Here is a 22,481-nt window from a genome sequence, read left to right on the forward strand (position 1 = left end):
TTCCTGGATGATGTTTCACAATTTTAGTTCATTCCCACGCCTCTCTACTACTTTTCCTAGTCTTATTCATTAAATTAGGAATTCATCAAAATTGATTATAATGATTGGTTAGAATGTAATCCAATAAATCTAATACAAAGATAATGTGATAAGAAAGTTTTGATTCATAATGCTTAAAGATTATCTCAAGCCGCTATGAAAAAAAAAAAAAGCGTGATTTTTTTTCCATTTCCAAAATGTGTAAAAGATTGGCAATAAAAATTTCATTCTATAGTCAAGATAGAAATTGCAGCAAACTATCTTACTAGAAAATTTGAGTGAAAATGAAAAAGATTAAAAAAGAAGAAAAAGGGAAGCAACTGGTTAAGGTTCAAATCTCAAGAATTAGTTTTGAGTTTAAATATCTTTCTTCTTTCCTATTTCTTAAGTTTCACCCTTTTCCTATAGAAAAAAAATTAAGCAACTTGAGTTCAAACATTTGATAATGATGAACTTAGTACTTGGAATAGATTTAGACCCGGTTTGGGGCTGCGGTGCTTCTAATAAAAACGCATTTTTAGGTGCTAAAAGTAAGATATTTGATAAATATCATCTTATAAAATTAGAAGTGGAATTTTTTGTGTTAAAAAAATTTTATCAAAAGCTTGAATTTGATACTTTTAGAGTAACTTTTGTGTTTTAAAAATACAATATTGAATTTAATCATTTTATCCTATATTATGAACTAAATAAAGAGACAAATACATTTAAAAATTTCTAATTACATATCATCCAATACAATAAGTACTTATTGAACTATATCTCCAAATAATATATTTAAAAGCACTTAAGCACTTAATAAATATTCTTATTAAAACCTCTATTGGAGAATTACTTATTAACAAGTTATTGTAACTCCAAACAAGCCCATGGTAGAAGGCAAAGAACACGTGATTATTAAGCAACTAAAAGGGAAAATCTACTAAAAGAAAAAGACGAAAATGTACTAAAGGAAGTACAAGACAATAACAAAAAAGATTCTTCTCAAGTTAAATAACTCATAGAGGCCGGCTATCAATTATTTGAGATAATTTTGTGAAAAAATACTGTAGCATTTTTTTGATATGATGTATTATGTATGTGAGATAAAAAGTTGATTGAAAAATGTATGGATGATGAAAGCAAATCAGTGTGTATAAATAAGATGTAAATAAAGTGAAATAAGATGCACTCCAAAGTCCAGACACACTCATATTTTGACCACTTGTTTCTAGCTCCACTTCTGTATTGTGAATTATACAAGTGTTCAGCAAATGTTCTCTAGTTTTGTGGGCCGACAACGATGACGCTTTCTGTGAGGAAGAAGTTGTCAGTCCTGGGTTTACGTGCAGTCCGTTTGTAGAGTTGGTGGCGCTGGGCCTGAGACGAGTTTTCTTCTGTCGGTCTTCCTGTTGCATTCCATTTTAGTAAATGGATTTATATGGATCAAGGGAAAATCCTTGCAAATCCATCAATTTAATTGGTTTTAAATGGTTTTTCTTTTAAAGTCATCATCCCTTTTTTAATCATCCAAATCCATTTAAACTTGGTTTATATAGATGGATAAATAGATTTGAATCATTTTGCCACCTCTACTGATTGCATAGAATCAAGTTCAGGTGACTTGGATGCCTTTATAGGTGCGAGGTTGAAGGTTTGATCCTTACTTCCTATTCTTAAATTAAACAGAATTTATGGTGATCAAACATGAATAGTTTGAAATTGAATTTTCGGCATAATTTTCAATAAAAAAAAACTAATTTTATTATAATTTTTTGCATGTTTTGCTTTAATGTTTACGTGTTTATTACATTAGTGTCTACATTATTCAGTATAGCATCATTGTCACTTGCAATTTTATAGATTTCCTGGATCATCTTGGTGCTAGGCTAGTAGGAAGCGTTCATACGATCTCAAACATTTGCCCCTTGTGAGAGTTCTTTTTTTTCCTTCTGAGTGTAGTAGGAACATTAGGAAGAAAGGAGGTGTATCCCATTCCAATGTCATGGCATGCTATTATTACTACATTTGACGACTTACCTTGTTTTTCACAAATTACCTACTAATGACGACTTTAAGGACCAACAGAAAATCTAATTCCTTGCCAACTTTAGTTAGGACGCGGTTGCCTGCTTTTTTCCTCTTGCGCATAAACACAGCTAAGTTAGTCAAAACTTTTATTGGCAAGACGAATAGAAAATTACCCTAGACTAAGGTATCTAGCCATCTTGATTCTATTAGTATACATATATTTTCTAGATTGACCGTTAAATCTGATGCGAATACCTATGGTTTGTACCAAAAGAAAAATATTTTCTGAATTCGTATCCAATTTGTATGAAAGAATTGAAGAAAAATTATGTAATTCCACGTTCTTCCCCTTGGACCCCGTATGAGTCATGGATTTATTCAAAATTGGTTAGTTCTACAGCTAATCTAGTTTATCCTATCAAATCAAATCAACCAATTTCAGGTCTTGCAAGTAGAGAAGACTCAGCGAAACTGTCTAGTTTCTTGCTCCATGGTAATACGCGGAAAAGATGTATTGAGCTGTGAATCTGTCAATTCACTCTGGACTGGAGATCCTGCCAAGCAAGGAGAATGTTCCAAACCATGCTAGTTATGCACCTTTTTCCAGAGCATTGATTTCTTATTAGTTATTATGTTTCCACAGCAAAAATAAAAGGGAAATTCTCTGAGTTCAAAGATTTTTTTTCTTGAATCATGCGGTCAAACATGATTAAATCGAAACCTGGACTAAAACGCATTTAGAGGGAAAAAAAAAAAAATTCCCCGTAAATCTCGCAGTAAAAGGGCTCATGTAGTCAAACATGCTTCAAAAGTTAGTATTACTGTTGATTAACATTAAACACCCCACAAGATTTCTGTTGGATATGGCTTCTAATTTCCTATGTGCAATTTGTGTTTTAAATACTGGGCAAATTACACTTTATCCCCTTGTGATTTAATATTTTTTTATATAACCTCCTATATTTCAAAACCTATAAATAACCCCTTCATGTTTTAGATAAAACTATCAAAGTGACGGAAATGATCACTCGTAACAGAGTCACCTAAAATGTCCAAAATACACTTATGTAAATTAGAAAATTATTTATTAACCAAGAGGGATTATGTGTATATTTTGAAAACTATAAGGGAGTTATATGGTAAAACATTAAATCAAAAGGGGTTATATGATAAAACATAAAACCATACGGGTTAGTGTATCATGTATTTATAAGGGTAATTTCGACATTTTTAAAGGTTCCGTTATGAATGATCATTTCCGTCACTTTGACACGTTAATCCAAATCATGAGGGAGTTATATATATCTTTTAAAACCATAGGGCAGTTATGTGAAAAGTCGCTAAACCACAGCGGGTAAAGTGTAATTTGCCCTTAAATACTAGATTCTCTAAATCGAATCCCTTTTGGAGTATAAAGTAAAAGGTTTCGTAATTGACAACATTGTACTTTATTCTAGGAGACTGTTACATTCTGTCTATTTCTTGATTAATTAAAGTTAAGCCCCCCTAAAAGAAATCCTTAACTAAAGTGACGGTTGGGGACAATCTTGACAGTTGACCTAATTATGGTGTTAACTCTCTTCTCTCTTTCTTGAACCATGATTTCTTGTCTTGTTTTATCTTAACAAAATGAAGGGCTGCTTTAATTTATTTCCCTTTTCATTATGTTTAACCAATGGCAGATTTATTAGATTGTCCTATACGTTTGGCCAAGTCTTAGCTCCAACCACGAAAAATATCAAGACAAAAGGAAGAAAAACTTGTGTCAAAGAAAGGAAGAGGTGTTTTCAACCTTTAATTCGAAATCAGATTGTTCCAAAGTCATTCTGGCTGACAAGAAAGTAAACAATCTTTAAAGGGGCTCTATCTTTAATTACTCATCATGTAATGTCAGCATTCATGTTGAGTTTCATTAATTCTAATTTATAACTCTGTTTGTAGATATAAATATAATTGATGCTTGCTGATCTATTGTAATGCAAAATTAAGGAAATTTTTGCAGGCTAAATTGGTGCTGCTGAGCTGATGGTGAGTTTTTATGGTACAAAGTTGATGAGACCATGTTCACAACTACAAAAAAAAAAAAAAAAAAAAAAGATTTCGACTTTCAGTTCTACAAAGCACAAAATTAGGTTAAAAATGAGGTGACCATGATGTGTTTGGTACTGTACCGAATACCTACCTATCTATAATAATTATATATGTCATGGAAACATTTACCAAATATTAGATTATGGGTTGTTACATAATCATATAATTTAATATGTTTACGTGCTAACTGCTTGCCAAGAAAAAAAAAAATGTTACAACAGTGTCTGGCATTGTCGTTTGTGAAATTATCATCAGTCAATGTTGCACTAGATATGTCAATGTTTGGGTTTTGTCTTAAAGTTTGAAAGACAATTGAGATTTATATAAAACTAGCTATTTTTAACTAAAGGGTTCTTCTACGAGTTTTGTGTTTGGATTGCATTTTTCATGATTTTTCATGGAAAAATTACTGTAGCAATTTGATGTATGTGAGGAAAAAATGTAATAAGGAAATGTGATCACGGAAAACGACGTAATTTTTCGACGGAAAACCGCAATCCAAACAATATATGTCTTTAGTTTTCTCTTAACATTGGATTTGAATCAGTTCATTACTAGATCTGAGTGAAAGCAAGCGGCACGAAAGGAAGCATATACATAGATGATCTTTGAGCTATAAATGTTCTATATTTTGATATTTTTGGAGTTTGTTTTTTAAGATTCTTAGTATGCTGTATTTGTTCTTTAGATCTATTTATATTTGTGTATGATTAATGCAATTTCTGTCATTAGTACGAATTTAATAAAATGATGATATTATTATTTAAAAAAAAAAAACAAATTTCTTCTACGAAAGCTAACGAATTTCACATTTATTTTTTTTCTCTACGCGTTAACACATACTCGCTCTATCCCATAAATATTGTCGTTTTTAGGAGAACGGGCAATTTATGTAGAATGATATTAGTAGAAAAGAGAATTTTTACTCTTCTCTTATATCCTTAGTAGTAAGTCGTCTTTTATTTGATGAATTGATAACTATATGGAATAAGTGGTGAGTCATATGAAAAGTAAAGATAAAATTTCATTCAAAAATATGATTTGACTTTTCTAAGATGACAATTAATTTAGAACCAAAAAAGTGACAAATATAACAAATTTTATGTGACACAGAGATTATCATATTTAATTTTTGATTAATCTTTTATACACTGATAGTGTATACGTCATTATCATTGGATGCATCATTTGCTCGTGTATCATACATCCAACCGTCAGCATGTATAAGATTTACTCTTTAATTCTACATTTCTAGAAACTAGCTAAAAATCTGACACCTATTGTAACGATTTGCCTTGCCAACAAATCGTCTCAGCAAGAAACCATTTACACATCACAATAACAACGAAATGACAGAGTGCCGTCAACATTGAAATACCACTATCTATACAAACCTACGTGTGGAAGAAGATTATTTGCTGCTTTCCAGTGCATTTATCCAAGGTGATCACAGCCCTTTGAATTTTCTTCTTCCATTTGTTGGATTTCTATACGCTTAATTGGCCGAAAAGTCTGGCTTCCCTATTGGGTTTTAACAACTACACAATTCTGTTGAAGGATGTCAACTTCGAAGCACATGCAATGATTCAAGACACAGTAAACAGACACAATAAGTTAATGTATGTGTCCCCATCAATTTACAATCGTTAATCTACCATTTCGTTGTTTTTGTCTCAACTTTGCCAGCCTAAAATTTCCCATTTTCTTTCATATATTGTCAAATAAATATCCAAATCTTTGATGATGAACGGTACTGGTGACTGATTGTCGTGCAACATTCAATGGTAAAGAGATTAGTTTCGAAATTTGGCTGATTCTTCCAAGAAAAGAATTAACACATTTTTTTTTTCAAAATTTCTTGAAATGAGTATAAACCTGATTTTGATCATAATACAAAACATCATGCATGCACCAAAGATGCTGAGGAGGCCTTTAAACAGAAATCTGACGAACAAAGATGCCCATTTGATAGTATGGAGTCATGGCCAGAAGTGATTTTCCAATGAACATTGCTTAGTATTTTATACTCGCATTTATTGTCCACTTAAAATTGAGACTTTTTTTTTTTTTTGCATTAAACTTCACTTCTCTATAAAAGCAACGTCTAATATTTTTCTTAATAGATACTCATTAGACGAATTCTCATCCAACATGAAATTTCACAAATACTACCATATGATGAATCTTTTTGACATCCCAAACTCGAATATTGGAAAATCAAGACACAAAATTTTGTCATTCTACTGCAACTTAAGAAACTAGTTTTCATGTAGCAACAACTGATTAAATGGTTCTCCCTATTTCTAGAGAAGATGTTGAGAATTTATGCATGTTGTTGTCCCCATCAATGGCTAATTAATTATGCTGTTCATACTGCTGGATTAGGAGGAACTTTCTTGATCCACATTTTCATCTTCCAAGTTGGCGATATGTCAATGTGCTTATCACCCTATTTAGTTCAATATTAATGAATATGTAGTTGATAACCAAATTTAATTGTTTGTTGTTTAAACTACAAATATCTGCGATGTGGAGTTGAAAACCCTTTAAGCAATAGAAGAAAATTGAGGCCATAAATGAACAAGGGAATTTGCTAACCAATTCCATTAGTGCCTTCAGGCCACTCATTAGTACACAAAAAAAAATCTTTGCAGTATAGAATATACATCAGGCCCCGTTTGGACTGTCCATTTTTCTCCGAAAAATTGCGTCGTTTTCTGTGATTACATTTCCCTATTACCTTTTTTTTTCACATACATCAAATCGCTACAGTAATTTTTCTACAAAAAATCCAAGAAAATGCAATCCAAACTGTTGCTCTTCTTACATGTAGACACCTTTTTCTTTAAATTCTAACACTCCAATCTATGTTTTAGCAAAACTTTCGATTGATCTAAAATACAGATTTGTCCGCTGGGATGATTTCCGTCCTTCATTGCTCAAAACTGTAATTTACAATTTGAATGAATGGAATCTTTATTTCATCCTCAGAAAAAAAAAAAAAAAGAAAGTGAGCAATCAGGCCATCTTGTTTTTTTTTTTTTTTTTGTCAAAAATCAGGCCATCTTGTTTGAAAACCAAATTTCTTTTCTTTCGGTTTTCTTGGAAAAAAAAAAGTATGTGAGAAGATATTTTTGCTAGGAGTGGGAGTGGCAAGAAAAATTGGCCCTTGATGAGCGCGGATCAGACGGGTTAACTCCGTATGGGACATTGGGACCTTCTGCCTAAATTTGAAAAGTCCAAATGGGACCTACAAATAACTGAACAACCAGACTTCTTTTTATTTACTACCCCTACCGCCCTACGGCATACCATTTCCATCATCATCGCCATTCATCATTCATCACTCCTCATCATGCTTAGCCCATGGCAATATTAATGACACGGGAGGAAAAGCAAACCAAATAAATAAATGACGGTTATTATTGTGCTTTTAGCTGGTTTCTGACTTTTGTTGGGGAGAAAAGTCTTTTATTCTTTATTTTTAATTTTTTTCCTAACCGAAGAAGGGCGAGATTATTTAAAAAGCGGAGAGGAAATAAGTAAATTAGAACCTACGACTTTTATTCCCTCAGGTTTCAAGTTTTTTTGTGATTCTATTGACTTGTATGAGATATCGATAATTTGGTAAAGATCGTTTGGAAAAATTTGTTAGAATAACATCGTAACACTTTTTTGTGATGTGAAATATATCTATGATGTAAGTAGATTAATATTTGAAAATATAACACTTGTTTGATACTATTTGATATCTTAATCCGGCATTAAGAAATGAATTATCCAAGTTCCTACCACAATTATCCCTCTAATCTTTTTGACTAATTATGAAAACAAAATCTAAGAAATTACACGGAAAAAAGGAAAAAGAAATAAATAAAAAATGAAGAAACAGAAGGCCAGAAAGAAATAGAACAAGGACAGGGAAAAAAAAAGGAGGGCCAGAAAGAAAAGGACATAGGCACTTAGAAATAGAACAAAAACAGAGAGAGATGGAGGGAGGGAAGAGAAAAGGCAAAAGAGAACTCAGATTTCTACTCTTCTTTAGGCATTGATCTAATTCTCAAGGGATTGTAAACCCTAAAGCTTGAGGAAATCTTCCCAAAAACCCCTCTCTCTTTCCTCCATCCCACATTTTCTGATCTGGGCTTCCACCATCTTTCCCCTGAAGAAATACCAAAACCCAAGAACTCTTTTTTGTTTGCTACCCAAAATTGCACCTTTTTAGCATTTTCTTCATTTTTCACCTGGGGTTTTCTTGTTTTAAGCAAGGAAAGGAAAAAAATGGGATGGTATGACAAACTTGTTATGATGCAAGGATAGTTAGATATGGTCCATATGGAAATGGGTGCTGATCAAAAGAAAGTTCACATTTTTTTAGCCATTATACTTCCAACCCTTTTCTTCAATGTGGTTTTAGGCACAACAAACCAGGATGATTTCAAGATTTTGGATGATTTCAGGAATGGTTTGGACAATGCAGATCTTCTGAAATGGCCTGCAAAAGGGAATGACCCTTGTGGCCCTCCTGCATGGCCTCATGTGTTCTGTTCTGGGGGTAGAGTTACACAAATTCAAGTCCAGAACATGGGTTTAAGTGGAACTTTACCTCAGAACTTGAACCAGTTAGCTAAGTTGCAAAATGTTGGCCTCCAGAAGAATAATTTCAAGGGAAAGTTGCCAAGTTTTAGTGGATTATCTGACTTGCAATTTGCATACTTGGATAACAATAAATTTGATACAATCCCTTCGGATTTCTTTCATGGGCTAGGTAGTGTTCGTGTTTTAGCACTGGATCAAAATCCGTTCAATGCTAGCACTGGGTGGAGTATTCCTCCTGAGCTGCAGGAGTCTGCTCAGTTGACAAATTTTTCATGCTCAACTTGCAATATTGCTGGACCATTGCCCGATTTTTGGGGTAAATTAGCATCTTTGAGTGCTTTGAAACTGTCATATAACAACTTATCCGGTCAGATACCTCCTAGTTTTGGTGGTTCAAATTTGCAGATTCTTTGGTTGAATGATCAGGATGGTGGTGGAATGACTGGCTCCATTACTGTGATTGCAAGCATGGTCGGTCTATCTCAGGTATGGCTTCATGGAAATCAATTTACAGGGTCAATTCCAGATAATATTGGGGATTTAACTTCATTGAGAGACCTGAACCTGAATGGAAATCATCTTGTTGGTTTAATTCCTCAGAGCTTGGCTAGTATGAGTCTACAGTCTTTAGATTTGAACAATAATATGCTTATGGGTCCTATTCCTAAATTTGAAGCTGCAAATTTTACCTATAGTTCAAATTCCTTTTGTCAATCAAATCCTGGTGAGTTATGCGCTCCTGAAGTGAATGCCCTTTTGGAATTTCTTCATGGCTTGAACTATCCAGCTAATCTTGCTTCTGGCTGGACGGGGAATGATCCATGTAAGGAACCCTGGTGGGGAATCACTTGTAATCCACAGGGTCATGTTTCTGTTATAAATCTACAGAATCTTAAGCTTAATGGTACACTTAGTCCTTCGCTTGCCAACTTAAGTTCATTACTTGAGATTCACTTGGCTGGAAATAATTTACATGGTCTTGTTCCTTCAAATTTAACTCAATTGAAGAATTTGAGATTGTTGGATATAACTGACAATAACTTTGGTTCACCATTGCCAAAATTCGGTGATGGTGTGAAAGTGATGATTAATGGTAATCCTGGATTGGTTCCTGGTAAAAAACCTAGACCATCTCCTCCACCAACAGACAGCCCTCCTTCCCCATCTGGTGATAATCAACAGCCATCATCAGATAATCCACCTTCCCCTTCTCGAGGCTCAACCGCTAGATCTCCTAGTGCTGGGAATGAGCAAAATAAACCACAAGGTCCTCAAAGATCCAATCTAGATTTAGTTGTGGGAGTCACAGCAGGTTCTATTATTTCTGTTCTTTTATCAATTGCTTTGGGTATCTACTGCATCAAAAAGAGGAAAGGCACCAAAGTTGTTACTGGTGGCATCGTTGTCCACCCTAAGGATCCATCTCAATCAGATGACATCATCAAGGTCACAGTCTCTGATCATACTGGTCACTCTCTGACTGAAAGCAGTCCTAAAAGTAAGCATAGTGCTGGAGTAGAAAATGCTCATATTATTGAGGATGGAAACCTTAGATTCTCAGTTCAGATCCTTCGTAGTGGGACTAAAAATTTTGCTGAAGAGAATGAGCTGGGTCGCGGAGGTTTTGGAGCAGTTTACAAAGGGGTACTAGAAGATGGAACTCATATAGCAGTGAAGAGAATGGAAGCTGGGACAATTACCAGCAAGGCTTTGGAGGAATTCCAGGCAGAAATTGAAGTTCTCTCCAAGGTCCGGCATCGTCATCTGGTTTCCCTTCTCGGTTACTCTATTGAAGGAAATGAGAGGCTACTTGTTTATGAATATATGAATCAAGGGGCTCTAAGTAGACATCTCTTTCGGAGGAAGAACCTGAACCTAGAACCTTTATCATGGACAAGAAGGTTATCTATTGCTTTAGACGTTGCAAGAGGTGTGGAATATCTACATAGTTTGGCTCACAGAAGCTTCATTCATCGAGATCTCAAATCAGCAAATATTCTCTTGGATGGTTGTTTTAGGGCAAAAGTTGCTGATTTTGGATTGGTGAAGCTGGCTCCTGACAGAGAGATGTCTGTTGCAACGAAGCTTGCAGGAACATTTGGATACCTTGCACCCGAGTATGCTGGTAAGGAAGTACAAATGTCTTTTACTAGCATTCCATTTCCTTTTCTCTTTATTCATTTTAAAGTCAACGATGTTAATTTGAGATGCTGCTGGTAGTCATATGTAAACGATCAGAGAACTTAAATATGTTAATTTCTTTCTGTGGACGTGTATGATAATCATATTCTTTTGTTGTTGCAGTCACAGGGAAAATCACAACTAAAGTTGATGTCTTCAGCTTTGGGGTGGTGTTGATGGAACTATTGACAGGCTTAGTAGCACTTGATGAGCAACGCTCAGAGGAAAATCGATACTTGGCCGAGTGGTTTTGGCAAATAAAGTCAGACAAAGAAAAGTTTATTGCTTCTTTGGATCCAGCTCTTGATATGAAAGGAGATATTGACAATAGCGTCTTCACTGTAGCAGAGCTGGCTGGACATTGCACTGCAAGAGATCCAAATCATCGCCCTGAAATGGGGCATGCAGTTAATGTGCTATCTCCACTTGTTGAGACATGGACGCCCGTTGAAGACACAGACGAACATGGGGGCATTGATTACAGTTTACCTCTTCCTCAGATGTTGAAGGGGTGGCAAGAAGAAGAAACGAAAGATTTTACTGGTTCTAGTCAAGATAGCAAGGGAAGTATTCCGGCTAAACCAGCTGGATTTGCAGATTCATTTACTAGCACCGATGCGCGCTAGTCAAGGATAGCTACTAGCTGCAAATCTTTATTTGGTTTCTCCTCCAAATAAGGTGCTTGCACCTTCTATGTTAATATTGGTAAGCAACCTGTTTTTCATGTAGATACGCAGAGAAATCCATACGCTATGTTCAAATTTTCTTTTAATTTGAACAATACATTATCTTGAAAGTTTTCATTCAGGTGGTGTCAAGTTTCAACTTGCAATTGTTGTTTCTACACTTTTGTTGTGTTAGATGGTCTTTAACTCAGAACTGCATAATTGAGCAGCTTTATAGGTGATCACAGCTAGCTCCCGGGCATTTGCAGTATATACTACTCTTCCTAAAATTAGACTCATCAGTCCTGCTCAAATTTCGAGCTACCGTTATAGAAAATTTCTTGAACAGGTTTTCATGCACCCCTCTTGAAAATGTCCAACATCAAGCTTGATATACAGCAGCAGAATGTGGTTGTCAACTGTCGTTTCTGACAAGACTAAAACTACCTTAAAAGTGTTCTGCCGATGTGGTCTAACTTCTTCAACTCCTTAATGTTAGTTTTTGGAGGCTTTAGTAGAATTCTGTCCTAGTACTGCGTGGATGTTCTGCTACCACACAAAAAAAATGTCGGCAGAGTTCACTTTCAAAGTTAATATAACTATGCAGAAGTGGCATTTCACAAATATGTGATGATCCCAAAAGATAGGAATCAGGATAAGAAGAAGAGAAAGTTTTGGACATTTCACCTACCACCCAAATACGCCAAACAAACTAGGGTCCAGTGTGTAGAATTGATTCCACAGCATCTTTCCATATGAGTACAAGGTGTTTTAATTAGTGAGGACTGTGGGATCTATGTGTCTCATTGTCTTGTACTTCCATTGCCATCTTCTGAACATTATTCAACTGCTACAGAGACCAGTCACATTGCTTATTCTTGAAAGCTTCAATCATGGGGCTTAGACCTAGCATTCATTCAATGGTTGAGATTTCAAGGCAACAACGTGGAAGAATTTAGTTTGGATTGATGCCCTTTTGCTGTTATATATGCTTGTAAGCTTTGTTGGAGTCAAGCAGCTCCACCATCAAGAAGTGAAAGTACCATGATTGAATTCTGCCAGTTGCTTCTTGTATTTAACACTCAGGGCCACGACCACCGTGGGTGAGAGAACTGGATGATTTGTAAATATTTACTCAAGACTTTATATATATTCAGATAAAATTCAAACTTTATAGTAGTATTTCGATAAGGTACAAAAATCCAAATTGATACTTTTAAATACTTTTTGAGACCTATTATCATTACTAAGTAGCAGTAAAAAACTGGTACTCATTTTTTCACGATATTGTCCATGGATTGGCTTGCCAATGCTTGCATCATTTTTCGTCTTCAAATTTGACACAATGTGAGATTTTCACCTACCTTTGCCCAGATGTGACTGAAACTCGTACAACTCCTTTCAACTCTTTCGAAGCCATTCTAGTTAAAGGCCAGATAACCTTCTTGTTCTTCAGTTGATGGTGAAAAGACCCATCAACTTTGCTAGGCCACAACCCTTGTGTTCCTAACAATAATGTCTTAACTCAAGTCCAAATGCTTTTAACTCTTTGTCAAATTGTGGTTCTAATCTCTAGAGATGGTCATTCTATTATACTTGTGGTCCCTCTCATCCACTAGAAAATAATAATTGAATGTTGTTGTAGCAAACAAATAGTTAAGAAAAAAAATTGAAATATTATCCAAATGTTTGTACAGAAAATTTTCTCCTTATCTACCAACCTTATCTATGTTTTAGACCTTGGTTGAAAATTCAATTCAACATTTAAATTTAAGCGGTTCAGATCTTAACATGTTCGGATGAAGTCTGACAACAAAAAATAGAACATCTGAATTAATTAAATAGTACTGACATTCAAAATAGATCATACTTTAGATTTCAGATTTCATTTTTTAAACTTCAGTTTTACCAAACAGAACCAAATGTCTAAATATGCTATTGATCAGAATCTACCTCATTTTAAAATCTGTCTACAACGTTATTTACATATTGATTTAGAGGACTTGGTATGTACTTTAGCCGATCATTTAGTAGATTGATAAAGAAGTGACGTTATGCCCCTATTACCTTAATTGGTCTAATTCTTCCTGTAACAGTAGCCACCATGACTAAAAGCTTCAATTTTAATCAATAGATAGGTCAATAAATGCTTTATCAAAAATTTCATGATAGGCATTATAATTTGGTTTTCAATAGTTAACTATACCACAATTACTCTTTTTTTTTGTTTTGTTTTAAAGAATTAATCAACATATCTTTTAAGATGAATCATCGGTTAAAAATTTAGTTTAACTTAAGACAAAGCTCAAGGGGATAAATTGACTTTATTCATACAAAATAAATGGTGAACCAAAAAAAAAAAATGGTGAACCAAAAAAATTGTAATTATTGCCCATTTATTTGTGCCCATGGAACCACCAACTGGGATTTTCAACGGTCATTTAAACTATGAGCCTTCCCGCCTTCACGGCCACCACAAACACCGCCAACCAACTCCCTCCACCACCTCTTCCCCATAATCCCACCACCAACCCACCACCGCCCAACACCATCACTGTCAATGGCAGTCCTCAAAAGCATCAACCCACCTTCAAGACCACCCAGAACAAACCAAATACTCTTATTGATGAGCTAATAGTTTCATGGACTTCTTCGATTGCCTACCATTGCCAGAAAGGTCGGTTATCCGTAGCGGCCTCAGAGTTCAACCGCATGAGGCTCTCCGGTGTTGAACCCAATCACATTACTTTTGTGAGCATCATCTCTGGATGTGCCCATTTTCCAGCTCGGGCTTTGTGTTTTGGAGCTGCTATTCATGGGTATACACGAAAACTCGGGTTGGATACAGGGGATGTGAAGGTTGGATCGGCTCTTATTGATATGTACTCCAAGTTTGGACAAATGGGTCTGGCTAGATTGTGTTTTGATCACATGGGGTTCAAGAACAAGGTGTCTTGGAACACTATGATTGATGGGTACATGAGGAATGGCGATTTTGAAGCAGCAGTGAATCTGTTCGATGAAATGCCTGAGAGAGATGCAATTACTTGGACTGCTTTGATTGGTGGATTTTCGAAACAAGGACTTTTCCAGGAAGCTTTGGTATGGTTTCAGGAGATGCAGTTATCAGGGCAAGAACCTGATTATGTAACCTTGATCTCCTTATTATCTGCAATTGCTAATTTGGGAATGCTTGGTTTAGGCCTATGGTTGCATCGATATGTGATGGGATGTGACCTGAGGGATAACATTCGGGTGAATAATTCATTGATTGACATGTATTGTAGGTGTGGATCTGTTGATTTGGCTCGTCAAGTGTTCAAAAGCATGCCTAAACGGAGTTTGGTATCGTGGAACTCCATCATTGTTGGCTTGGCAATGAATGGGCATGCAGAGGAGGCAATCGAGTATTTCTGGTTGATGCAAAAGGATGGGTTTGAACCAGATGCTGTGAGCTTTACTGGAGCTCTCACTGCATGTAGCCACGCAGGTTTAGTAAAAGAGGGCCTCAATTTGTTTTCTACAATGAGCACGGTACATAGAATCTCTCCAAGAATTGAGCATTATGGCTGCATTGTAGATCTATACAGTCGAGCAGGGATGTTAGAAAATGCATTGGAGGTGATAGAAGACATGCCCATGAAGCCAAATGAAGTTGTATTGGGATCATTATTAGCAGCATGTAGGAACAAGGGGGATGTCAAATTGGCTGAAAGGCTTATGAGTTATATTTATCAAATGGATCCTGAAGGAGATTCTAATCATGTATTGCTTTCCAACATATATGCAGCACTTGGAAGTTGGCATGGGGCAAGCCATGTTAGGAAGAAAATGAAGGCACTTGGGGTACGGAAAAAACCAGGAATCAGTTCAATTGAGCTTGATGGTGTCATCCATGAATTTGTAGCTGGTGATAAATCCCATGTCGAGACAGAGTACGTTTATGCCATGCTAGAATTGTTGTCGCTAGAGCTAAGAGTATCAGGTTACATGCCAGAGACTAATTTATCAGAATTGTACGAGTATGACTGAATCATTGGTAACGTCGGATGTTCATGTTTTTGAAGAGAACACAGAATCTGTTTCCCTCCTTGAAATTTATTTCGTTGCACAAATGAAATTTTGATAGAATGTCCACCATTTTGATTTTGTCTTGCTTACTTTAGCTTGTTTGAGCATACTAGGAAAGTTAACATAGAACATAAACAGATTTCAGTGGAATCCTACACCGCCAATGGAGGTCCTCTAAGTAGATAAGTAGTGAGGTAGGAATGAACTAGAGTTAAGAGGATGGAAAATATAAATTACCCCATTATGGTAAATGAGATATTTTTTATGACCTCTCCAAATATGACACTGTCTTCCTTGCTTCTGCAGTCCTTCAGCAATGCAACCTCACTCACATGATCAGTTTTTGAATCAAAATCAATGATCTTATTAGGTGGAAGATATTTACAAAAATCATCACCATTATTAGCTCTCAAGTGCAGAAAACCATTGAATAACACTCCTGTTGTTCTTTCAGGACGCTGATAAGGAAAATTTAGCTCTTACCAACCTTTGTTTTTCAATCCTGCCTCCAAAACAAGATCATCTTTACAATTTGGAGTCTGTCTATCTATCTGTAATCCATATCACTGCTTCTAATCGTCTGTGCATGAGCTGTAACAATTCCCAGAATTTGTACAACATATATAGTGAGGATTTCTTGCACCATAGTCAGGTCCATATCGTCTAATTCTAGTATGTGGCTGAAGTATGTTGTCCATGGATTCCACAAGTAGAAAAAACTTCCAAGAATTATAAGCAACAAACCGTTGCATGAACCTGCAATCTAGATTTCATCATATTACTGAAATGCTGCTCCCTCCCACGATACTTTTGGATCAAGTCTTCGCATTTCGTAGTACATAAAGTAGAAACGAGGAATTCCTTCACATGGCTCATCATATGATTCTTTCGAGTACTAATGACACAAAAACTGCTTTTGCATGTCCAAGATCACGGATAAGGTAGAATTCAGATTGGAAATTATGGAATTTCACAGCTTGGTTATGCACTTGAATCTTATTACTACAAATTATATCATTTGGAATTGAGGCAGTTGTACTAATTCATCGAACTGTCGTAGTTCTATGATCAAAAACTAAGGAAGAAGATCAAAAGAATGGCAAAGGCAACAGAGGCTAAAAAACAAATAAAACCCTTTTGGAAAGCTGGGAAGCATAAATGGTAAATAGTCTTTATTCTTTCTTTATATAAAAATTCTTTTGAACTGTAATAGAATAAGAAAGTACGTGGAATATCAACTTTTATATCTTTATTCAAAAGAAAAACATATTTAGTTTAGTATTACAAAAAATATCCCTAGAATTTTTTAATCCATCTGCTCTAATGCTAGTATTTGAAAATTCACCGATTTAATCCTTGAATGTTTATTCTTTATTTTCTAATTGGCCCTCATTCCAATTCGAGCAAAGTTTTTCTCTCCTCTAGTAAATCATATCGTGCCACAAGAGTCCCAAGGTATGTATCAAGAACCATGGGAAATGTCCATGACTGAATTAATTGGTGAATTTGAAGTTCATCGACTAAATAAATTCTTGTCAAAGTTTCATCATTTTTGATGATTTAATCCTTTCATATTTAGCAATTGTCTGCACATATTAGCGAGTGTGAGATTAATTCAACTAGAGATGGGAATGGAAGCAATTCTGCTTCATTTTCGTTTTTAACCAATAATTAGATGCTGATTCACCCTCCATATCTAAGCATTTTTATTCCCATATTAATAGCCAGGGATTAAATACAAAATTAAGTGTATTTAATTAGTAATTATGTTCTGGATGACATATCCTATAGAGTATAATTTTTCCAAAAAACTTGCTCTTTTTTTTTTCTTTCTAATGACTTTTCTAATGACATATCCTATACACGTGTTAGTACACATAATTTATGCCAAGATCACCATGTCAATATATGCACTCAAATTGATTATCTGTCCATTGCAATTAAACCCTTTCCTGATATAGCTTTAATTTTCTTAAAAACTAACACCTTTGAAACATTTTGTACACCCATTAAACAAACCTTTTTTTAAAAAAAAAATTTATGGGAATAAAACTTGCTTCAATGCTAGAAGAAAAAAAAAACGAAGGCTTCTACAATAAAGATTAGAGTGTATGTATCCTATATCGACTGCTCCAGCTCATTATGCTTCCCCTCGAGAAATGGTGACATCTCCCAGCCAGCCACCCCTAACAGCATTTGCCATGATCATATGGAAACTTTTTCTGATAAAATCAGATATGTATTGCCTTTACAACTTGCAGTTTCTGTTATGCTTAGATTCCACTTTGGTACGGTGGACTATGAAGCTCACAAATTATATACTGTCACTTTTTTCCAGGAGATTTTGCCTTTTTTCTCAAATGTACTAAATTCAGAATCAAATTGGTAGACGTACGAAAATCTCATCTGGGATTCTCTTCAGTAGATACTAAAAATTATTCTCTTCACATCAAAGCAGTATTTTACTGTATTGCCATTCTTGTGTATAAACTATGAAATGGGTAGTTGTTGCTGCATGAAATGAACACAAGAAATCTGTACATAGGGGTGTAAAGTCAATGTATATGAGCACAGATTGAAAAGATCTTATGGGTACATAGCTATACAAATGTAGCTGTGAACTGGGATTTTGTCAATAGAAGTAAATTCAACTGATACGCAATGATTAGATTTGATTATTCTTTGTGTGTATATATGGATATGGATGGCTGTTTTTATCATATCCAAATCAAGCGGGACTGATCGATTGATGTGGTCTTTGCCGCTTGCAGAGGCCCTTTTAGTCACCGGTTTTAATGCATGGCATGCAGATTCAGGAAGACTCTTAACAGGATTGGGTGGCCCTGCGGTGATCTACGCAGACGTTGATAAAATTTTGAAGATTGAAAAAGCGAACAATGATCTCATCAAGAACTTGGAGACAACAGAGTAATGAAGGATGCTTGGGATGCCTTTTGGAATTAATCAACGACTTGAGAGACAGCAGACTAATTATGGATGCTTGAGATCCTTTTGAAATTGGACTAGCATTCTGAATTTTTAGTTGCCTTAATTTGAAGCGTTAAAACGAAAGCCAAACAAAGTTTACTTCGAACTAGTTTTTGAGTTTTGGGATCCCTTTGTGGACTAGGAGAGAATTGGCGTAAACTCGAACATCCGGTGATCATATTGGATCCGATTAATTTAAAGTCGAGCATTGTCAGATTCTTTTCGAAAGATATTTTCAACGTTATTTTTTTCATCCACAAAACTTACTGTAGAGACGTTACTTAAGTAGTATCGAGTTCTTTACCACTTGGCTCAATAATCACTGGTGACTAAGCGGGGATTGACTGCAAGTCATTAGAGTAAATATCAAGTTTGCTTCAAAAGAATGTGCACAATTACTACTATTAATTTAACCTTAATTTTCTTTATATATAACTGGTTGTTTTCTCATTGCTAATCTCTAATTGTTTCTACCATTTGGCAGTTGGTTACCATCGCCCTATCTTTTACTGTAAACACTTGTTTATTTCTATACCAACAACAAATTTTATCCGTATACTAAATAAATTGCATCGACATAATTAAGACATTACATATAAGCATGAGCATCTTGCATTGAAAGGCATTTTCTTCCCTAGTAGACCTCTATGCAATGCACCCCTCTTTCCGGCAAGGGAGACAAAAGTGTTCTTCCATGCGAGAGGCTGCCTTCCCTTGCCAGAGAAACGACGGAAAGAAAAAAAAAAAAAAAGAAAGAAGCCTTTGCCATCTATTACAGCTGACACAAGACTTACAAAGAAAATTGTACTACCAAAGCTAAAACCAGGTAACTTATGATAGCATTACCTCTGAGCAGACTAGACTATTAATTTCAGAAAAGACTGCCTAGATCATCCTGTTGGATGATATATATATCTTGAATAAAAGTTGCTTGCTAGTTCAATTAGACTGATTTGGGTTCGGGTTTGAATTCTGTCTCCAACAGTAGAAAGGGTGTGAGAAAGGATGCGAGAAAGAATGAAAGAATTTTTTTTTTTTTAAAAAGAGCTTTTCATTAATTGTGGAATCAAGTATTGGATTAAGAAAATTTGTCGCAATCTCCGAGAGTTGTAACATTGCAACTTTCATACAGAGTAACAATTTACTATCAAAGTGGAGTTGTTTAATGCCCTTAATATTGAACAATGATACAAACAAAACAAAAACAATTGTAACTAATGGCCCTGTTGGGCTGGTGCGCCAGCAGAGATTTTGTAAGACAATTGTAAGTGACTTCTTTGGCAAAATAAGATGGGCATTCAAGTAGGGCATTCGATTTTTACAAGTTTTTAGGGTTTAATGAATCTCAAGAGAGAAAACAAAACCACATTTTTGAACTTTCTTCCCTCTTTTTAGAATGTATGGTCCAAAGTTAAGTCGTCCAAACTTTTTGTTGATATAGCTGAATGTCCTTAAAATGTAGTCGATGTCTAATGACTTAGTTCAAGGGAATATAATGCGCCTTCTGCTTTCGATTAACATGTAACAAAATGCACTGTATATAGAGCAAAAGATCATGCTACGATAGCATTACATTACCATTAGGAAACGATAATAAGTATCTTACATGTTGACATCATACTAAGCAAGCCAAAAAACTTTATCGCACATTTTCTAGATTTATAGCAGGATCGGAGTAGCCAAAACTTAAGACAACTCTGTCTCAAAAGGGTAGGGATCCACAAAAGCACTATGGTGTCTTGGCGTTCTTGGGGCCGCCACCGTGGTGGTGCAAGGGGTCTGGACCCATCGGAGCCTCCCTCAACTCCCAACCAGCACCAACCTTCATCCCTTTGCCACCACTTGCCGATCCAGCCATGCCACTCTTGAAAACCATTTCATTGCCCTTCATCCCTTCAAGCAACTATACAAGTGTAAAACCAAAATTACTTGACATTTCAGTGCATCAAAATAAACCAAAGAAATGTTTAAAAAAAAAAAAGAGTACCCTTTAAACATTTTTTTTCCTTTTTTTTTTTTCTTATAGGGAGATTTTCTGATTTTTCACTTAGTTATTGATGCATTTTGCTGCATATGAAAAATCACCTTTCTGGAATGCACTTCATGCAGAGTTGCTTTGACGTAGAAGCATCCACTGCCCATCTTGCAATCTGCCAAGGCTAAAATACATGTTAATAATCAATAACCAAACTCAAGTACCAAACTTTATCAATTAATCTCACATCTACAAACACGAAGACTCAAGTACCAGAAGCTTGGAGCTGCATGACAAAGAGGAAGCACAAGGCAGTGATGAAGAGCATGACAGCAGACTTGGAAACAATAGAAAGGAAGGCCATTTTGGTACAATACTTTTACTAGTGCATGCAAATGCAATCTCTCAGAAAGAAGGTAGAGGGAAAGGTGAGTGTGAAGCTTATGAAGCCAAAAATGGCCAATTTATAGAAGTCTTGGAAGGCTATCAAATGATTGCACGAGCAGCCAATTTTGGAGAGAGATTACACAACAATTTAACACACTAAAACTACGACAATCCATCTGCAAAGTAGTAGTAGACTAGTAGTAACTGAGATACGATACTCATCTCATCATCTTTATTACTGATGACAACTTGTGCAGGTGACCCTTGTCAACGGCCAGCTCATCAAACCAGTTTTCCTTGGGGACGGCGCAGCCTTCGACGATGTCACTCGCACATCAGAAAGTTAATTTACTGTCCTTGTTAGCAAAGCCTTTAGCAGTTGTTAGCAGCCCCCTTGGCAAACTAGTCTACTAGACTAGTATTTTCCACAACTACAAGTCCACAATTAGTAGTACATGCATCTATAGAGTTCTGGCAAATTAGTCTACTAGACAAGTACGTTCCACAACTACAAATCCACAAATTGTACATTCATCAATCGAGTTCTTGCAAATTTACCTGATTTACGTCTATTTAAATGGGTTCAGTACCATATATGCAATATAATGTATTATATGTTGTTGCTCAAAAAAAAAAAAAAAGGGTATTAGGTGTTGTTGTTAGTTAAGAGTTTGGCAAAAAGTATCTTTATTACTAGTTTTTACAAACCAAACATTATATAATAATAATTATTATTATGACGTTTTATTCTACTGATTGAAAATACTTTATCAATGTCATAGTATAGGTAACTGTCAAACGCTTTAAAAGAGAGAGAGAGTATGCTTTTCTCTTCTTCTTTTTTTTTTCCGTTTCTATACACAAATTAATTTTCATAAATTTAACCTCATATTTTATGTCTCTGTCCCCTCTCTTTTTTCAAGCCATATAGTATCGAAATTAGAATGTATAGGGAGGGATAGTTATTGTAACAAGTGCATAAATGTAAATGCTTGTTTGTTTTAGGATGAATAATATGAATAAATTTGTTCTTAAATAGTTTGTGTATACTTACATTACATGCTTATTACTTGTTCATAGAAAAGTAAGTCCGACCAAATGCGCATCAAGAAAGGAAAAAAATAAGTCCAAATATAGATATTGCACATAGCTCAGAAAACAAAAACGATATATATATGCACACGCACACGCACACGCATACATACACCATGCATAAACTATTCAATTTTCCATGCAAATTTTAATTTAGAAAATAACCTAGTTTGTACTTTTTATAGAAAATGATATAATTTTAAACCGCTTCGAAGAATACGTGATGAGGGTTTTTACATTTAATAATTTTCTTGATTGAGGTCCCAAATAATCGTCAAGAATTTTGTGCTAAAATAGTTTAGGTATAATTGCTGGCTTATTATTTACTTGTCAAAAAATAGTAAATTCCGGATTCAAAAAAAAAAGAAAGAAAAAAAGACTAA

The 22,481-nt window shown here is 35.2% G+C and overlaps 3 protein-coding genes across 3 annotated transcripts; 2 read left to right on the top strand and 1 right to left on the bottom strand.

Moving 5' to 3' along the window:
- Positions 1–8,139: 8,139 nt before the first annotated feature.
- LOC113760612 (receptor protein kinase TMK1-like) lies at positions 8,140–11,762 on the top strand. The gene is made up of 2 exons (XM_027303264.1): positions 8,140–10,864; positions 11,044–11,762. Exons 1-2 carry the CDS (start codon positions 8,467–8,469, stop codon positions 11,544–11,546), a joined length of 2,901 nt encoding a protein of 966 aa, XP_027159065.1. The 5' UTR covers positions 8,140–8,466; the 3' UTR covers positions 11,547–11,762.
- Positions 11,763–14,038: 2,276 nt separating this feature from the next.
- On the top strand, positions 14,039–15,693 carry LOC113782142 (pentatricopeptide repeat-containing protein At1g05750, chloroplastic-like). Its single transcript, XM_027328055.1, has one exon. The coding sequence runs from the start codon at positions 14,298–14,300 to the stop codon at positions 15,615–15,617; it is 1,320 nt and encodes a 439-aa protein (XP_027183856.1). The 5' UTR covers positions 14,039–14,297; the 3' UTR covers positions 15,618–15,693.
- A 4,680-nt stretch (positions 15,694–20,373) lies between these two features.
- Positions 20,374–20,983, bottom strand: LOC113772799 (protein CLAVATA 3). The gene is made up of 3 exons (XM_027317281.1): positions 20,893–20,983; positions 20,730–20,794; positions 20,374–20,547 (listed from the first exon to the last, which is right to left on the bottom strand). The coding sequence occupies exons 1-3, from the start codon at positions 20,981–20,983 to the stop codon at positions 20,374–20,376; spliced, it is 330 nt and encodes a 109-aa protein (XP_027173082.1).
- Between the last annotated feature and the right edge of the window lie 1,498 nt (positions 20,984–22,481).

The sequence above is a fragment of the Coffea eugenioides genome, chromosome 1 (assembly GCF_003713205.1).
Source record: "Coffea eugenioides isolate CCC68of chromosome 1, Ceug_1.0, whole genome shotgun sequence".
NCBI classification, from domain to species: Eukaryota; Viridiplantae; Streptophyta; class Magnoliopsida; order Gentianales; family Rubiaceae; genus Coffea; species Coffea eugenioides.

What these genes read in the sequence shown, in the direction of transcription:
- LOC113760612 (XM_027303264.1), top strand. Translation starts at nt 8,467, where the DNA reads ATGGTCCATATGGAAATGGGTGCTGATCAAAAGAAAGTTCACATTTTT. An exon ending in CCTTGCACCCGAGTATGCTG is followed by an intron (nt 10,865 to 11,043) that starts GTAAGGAAGTAC and finishes TTGTTGTTGCAG; the next exon opens with TCACAGGGAAAATCACAACT.
- LOC113782142 (XM_027328055.1), top strand. Translation starts at nt 14,298, where the DNA reads ATGAGGCTCTCCGGTGTTGAACCCAATCACATTACTTTTGTGAGCATC.
- LOC113772799 (XM_027317281.1), bottom strand. Translation starts at nt 20,983, where the DNA reads ATGGCCTTCCTTTCTATTGTTTCCAAGTCTGCTGTCATGCTCTTCATC. An exon ending in CATGCAGCTCCAAGCTTCTG is followed by an intron (nt 20,795 to 20,892) that starts GTACTTGAGTCT and finishes TAGCCTTGGCAG; the next exon opens with ATTGCAAGATGGGCAGTGGA. An exon ending in ATGAAGTGCATTCCAGAAAG is followed by an intron (nt 20,548 to 20,729) that starts GTGATTTTTCAT and finishes ACACTTGTATAG; the next exon opens with TTGCTTGAAGGGATGAAGGG.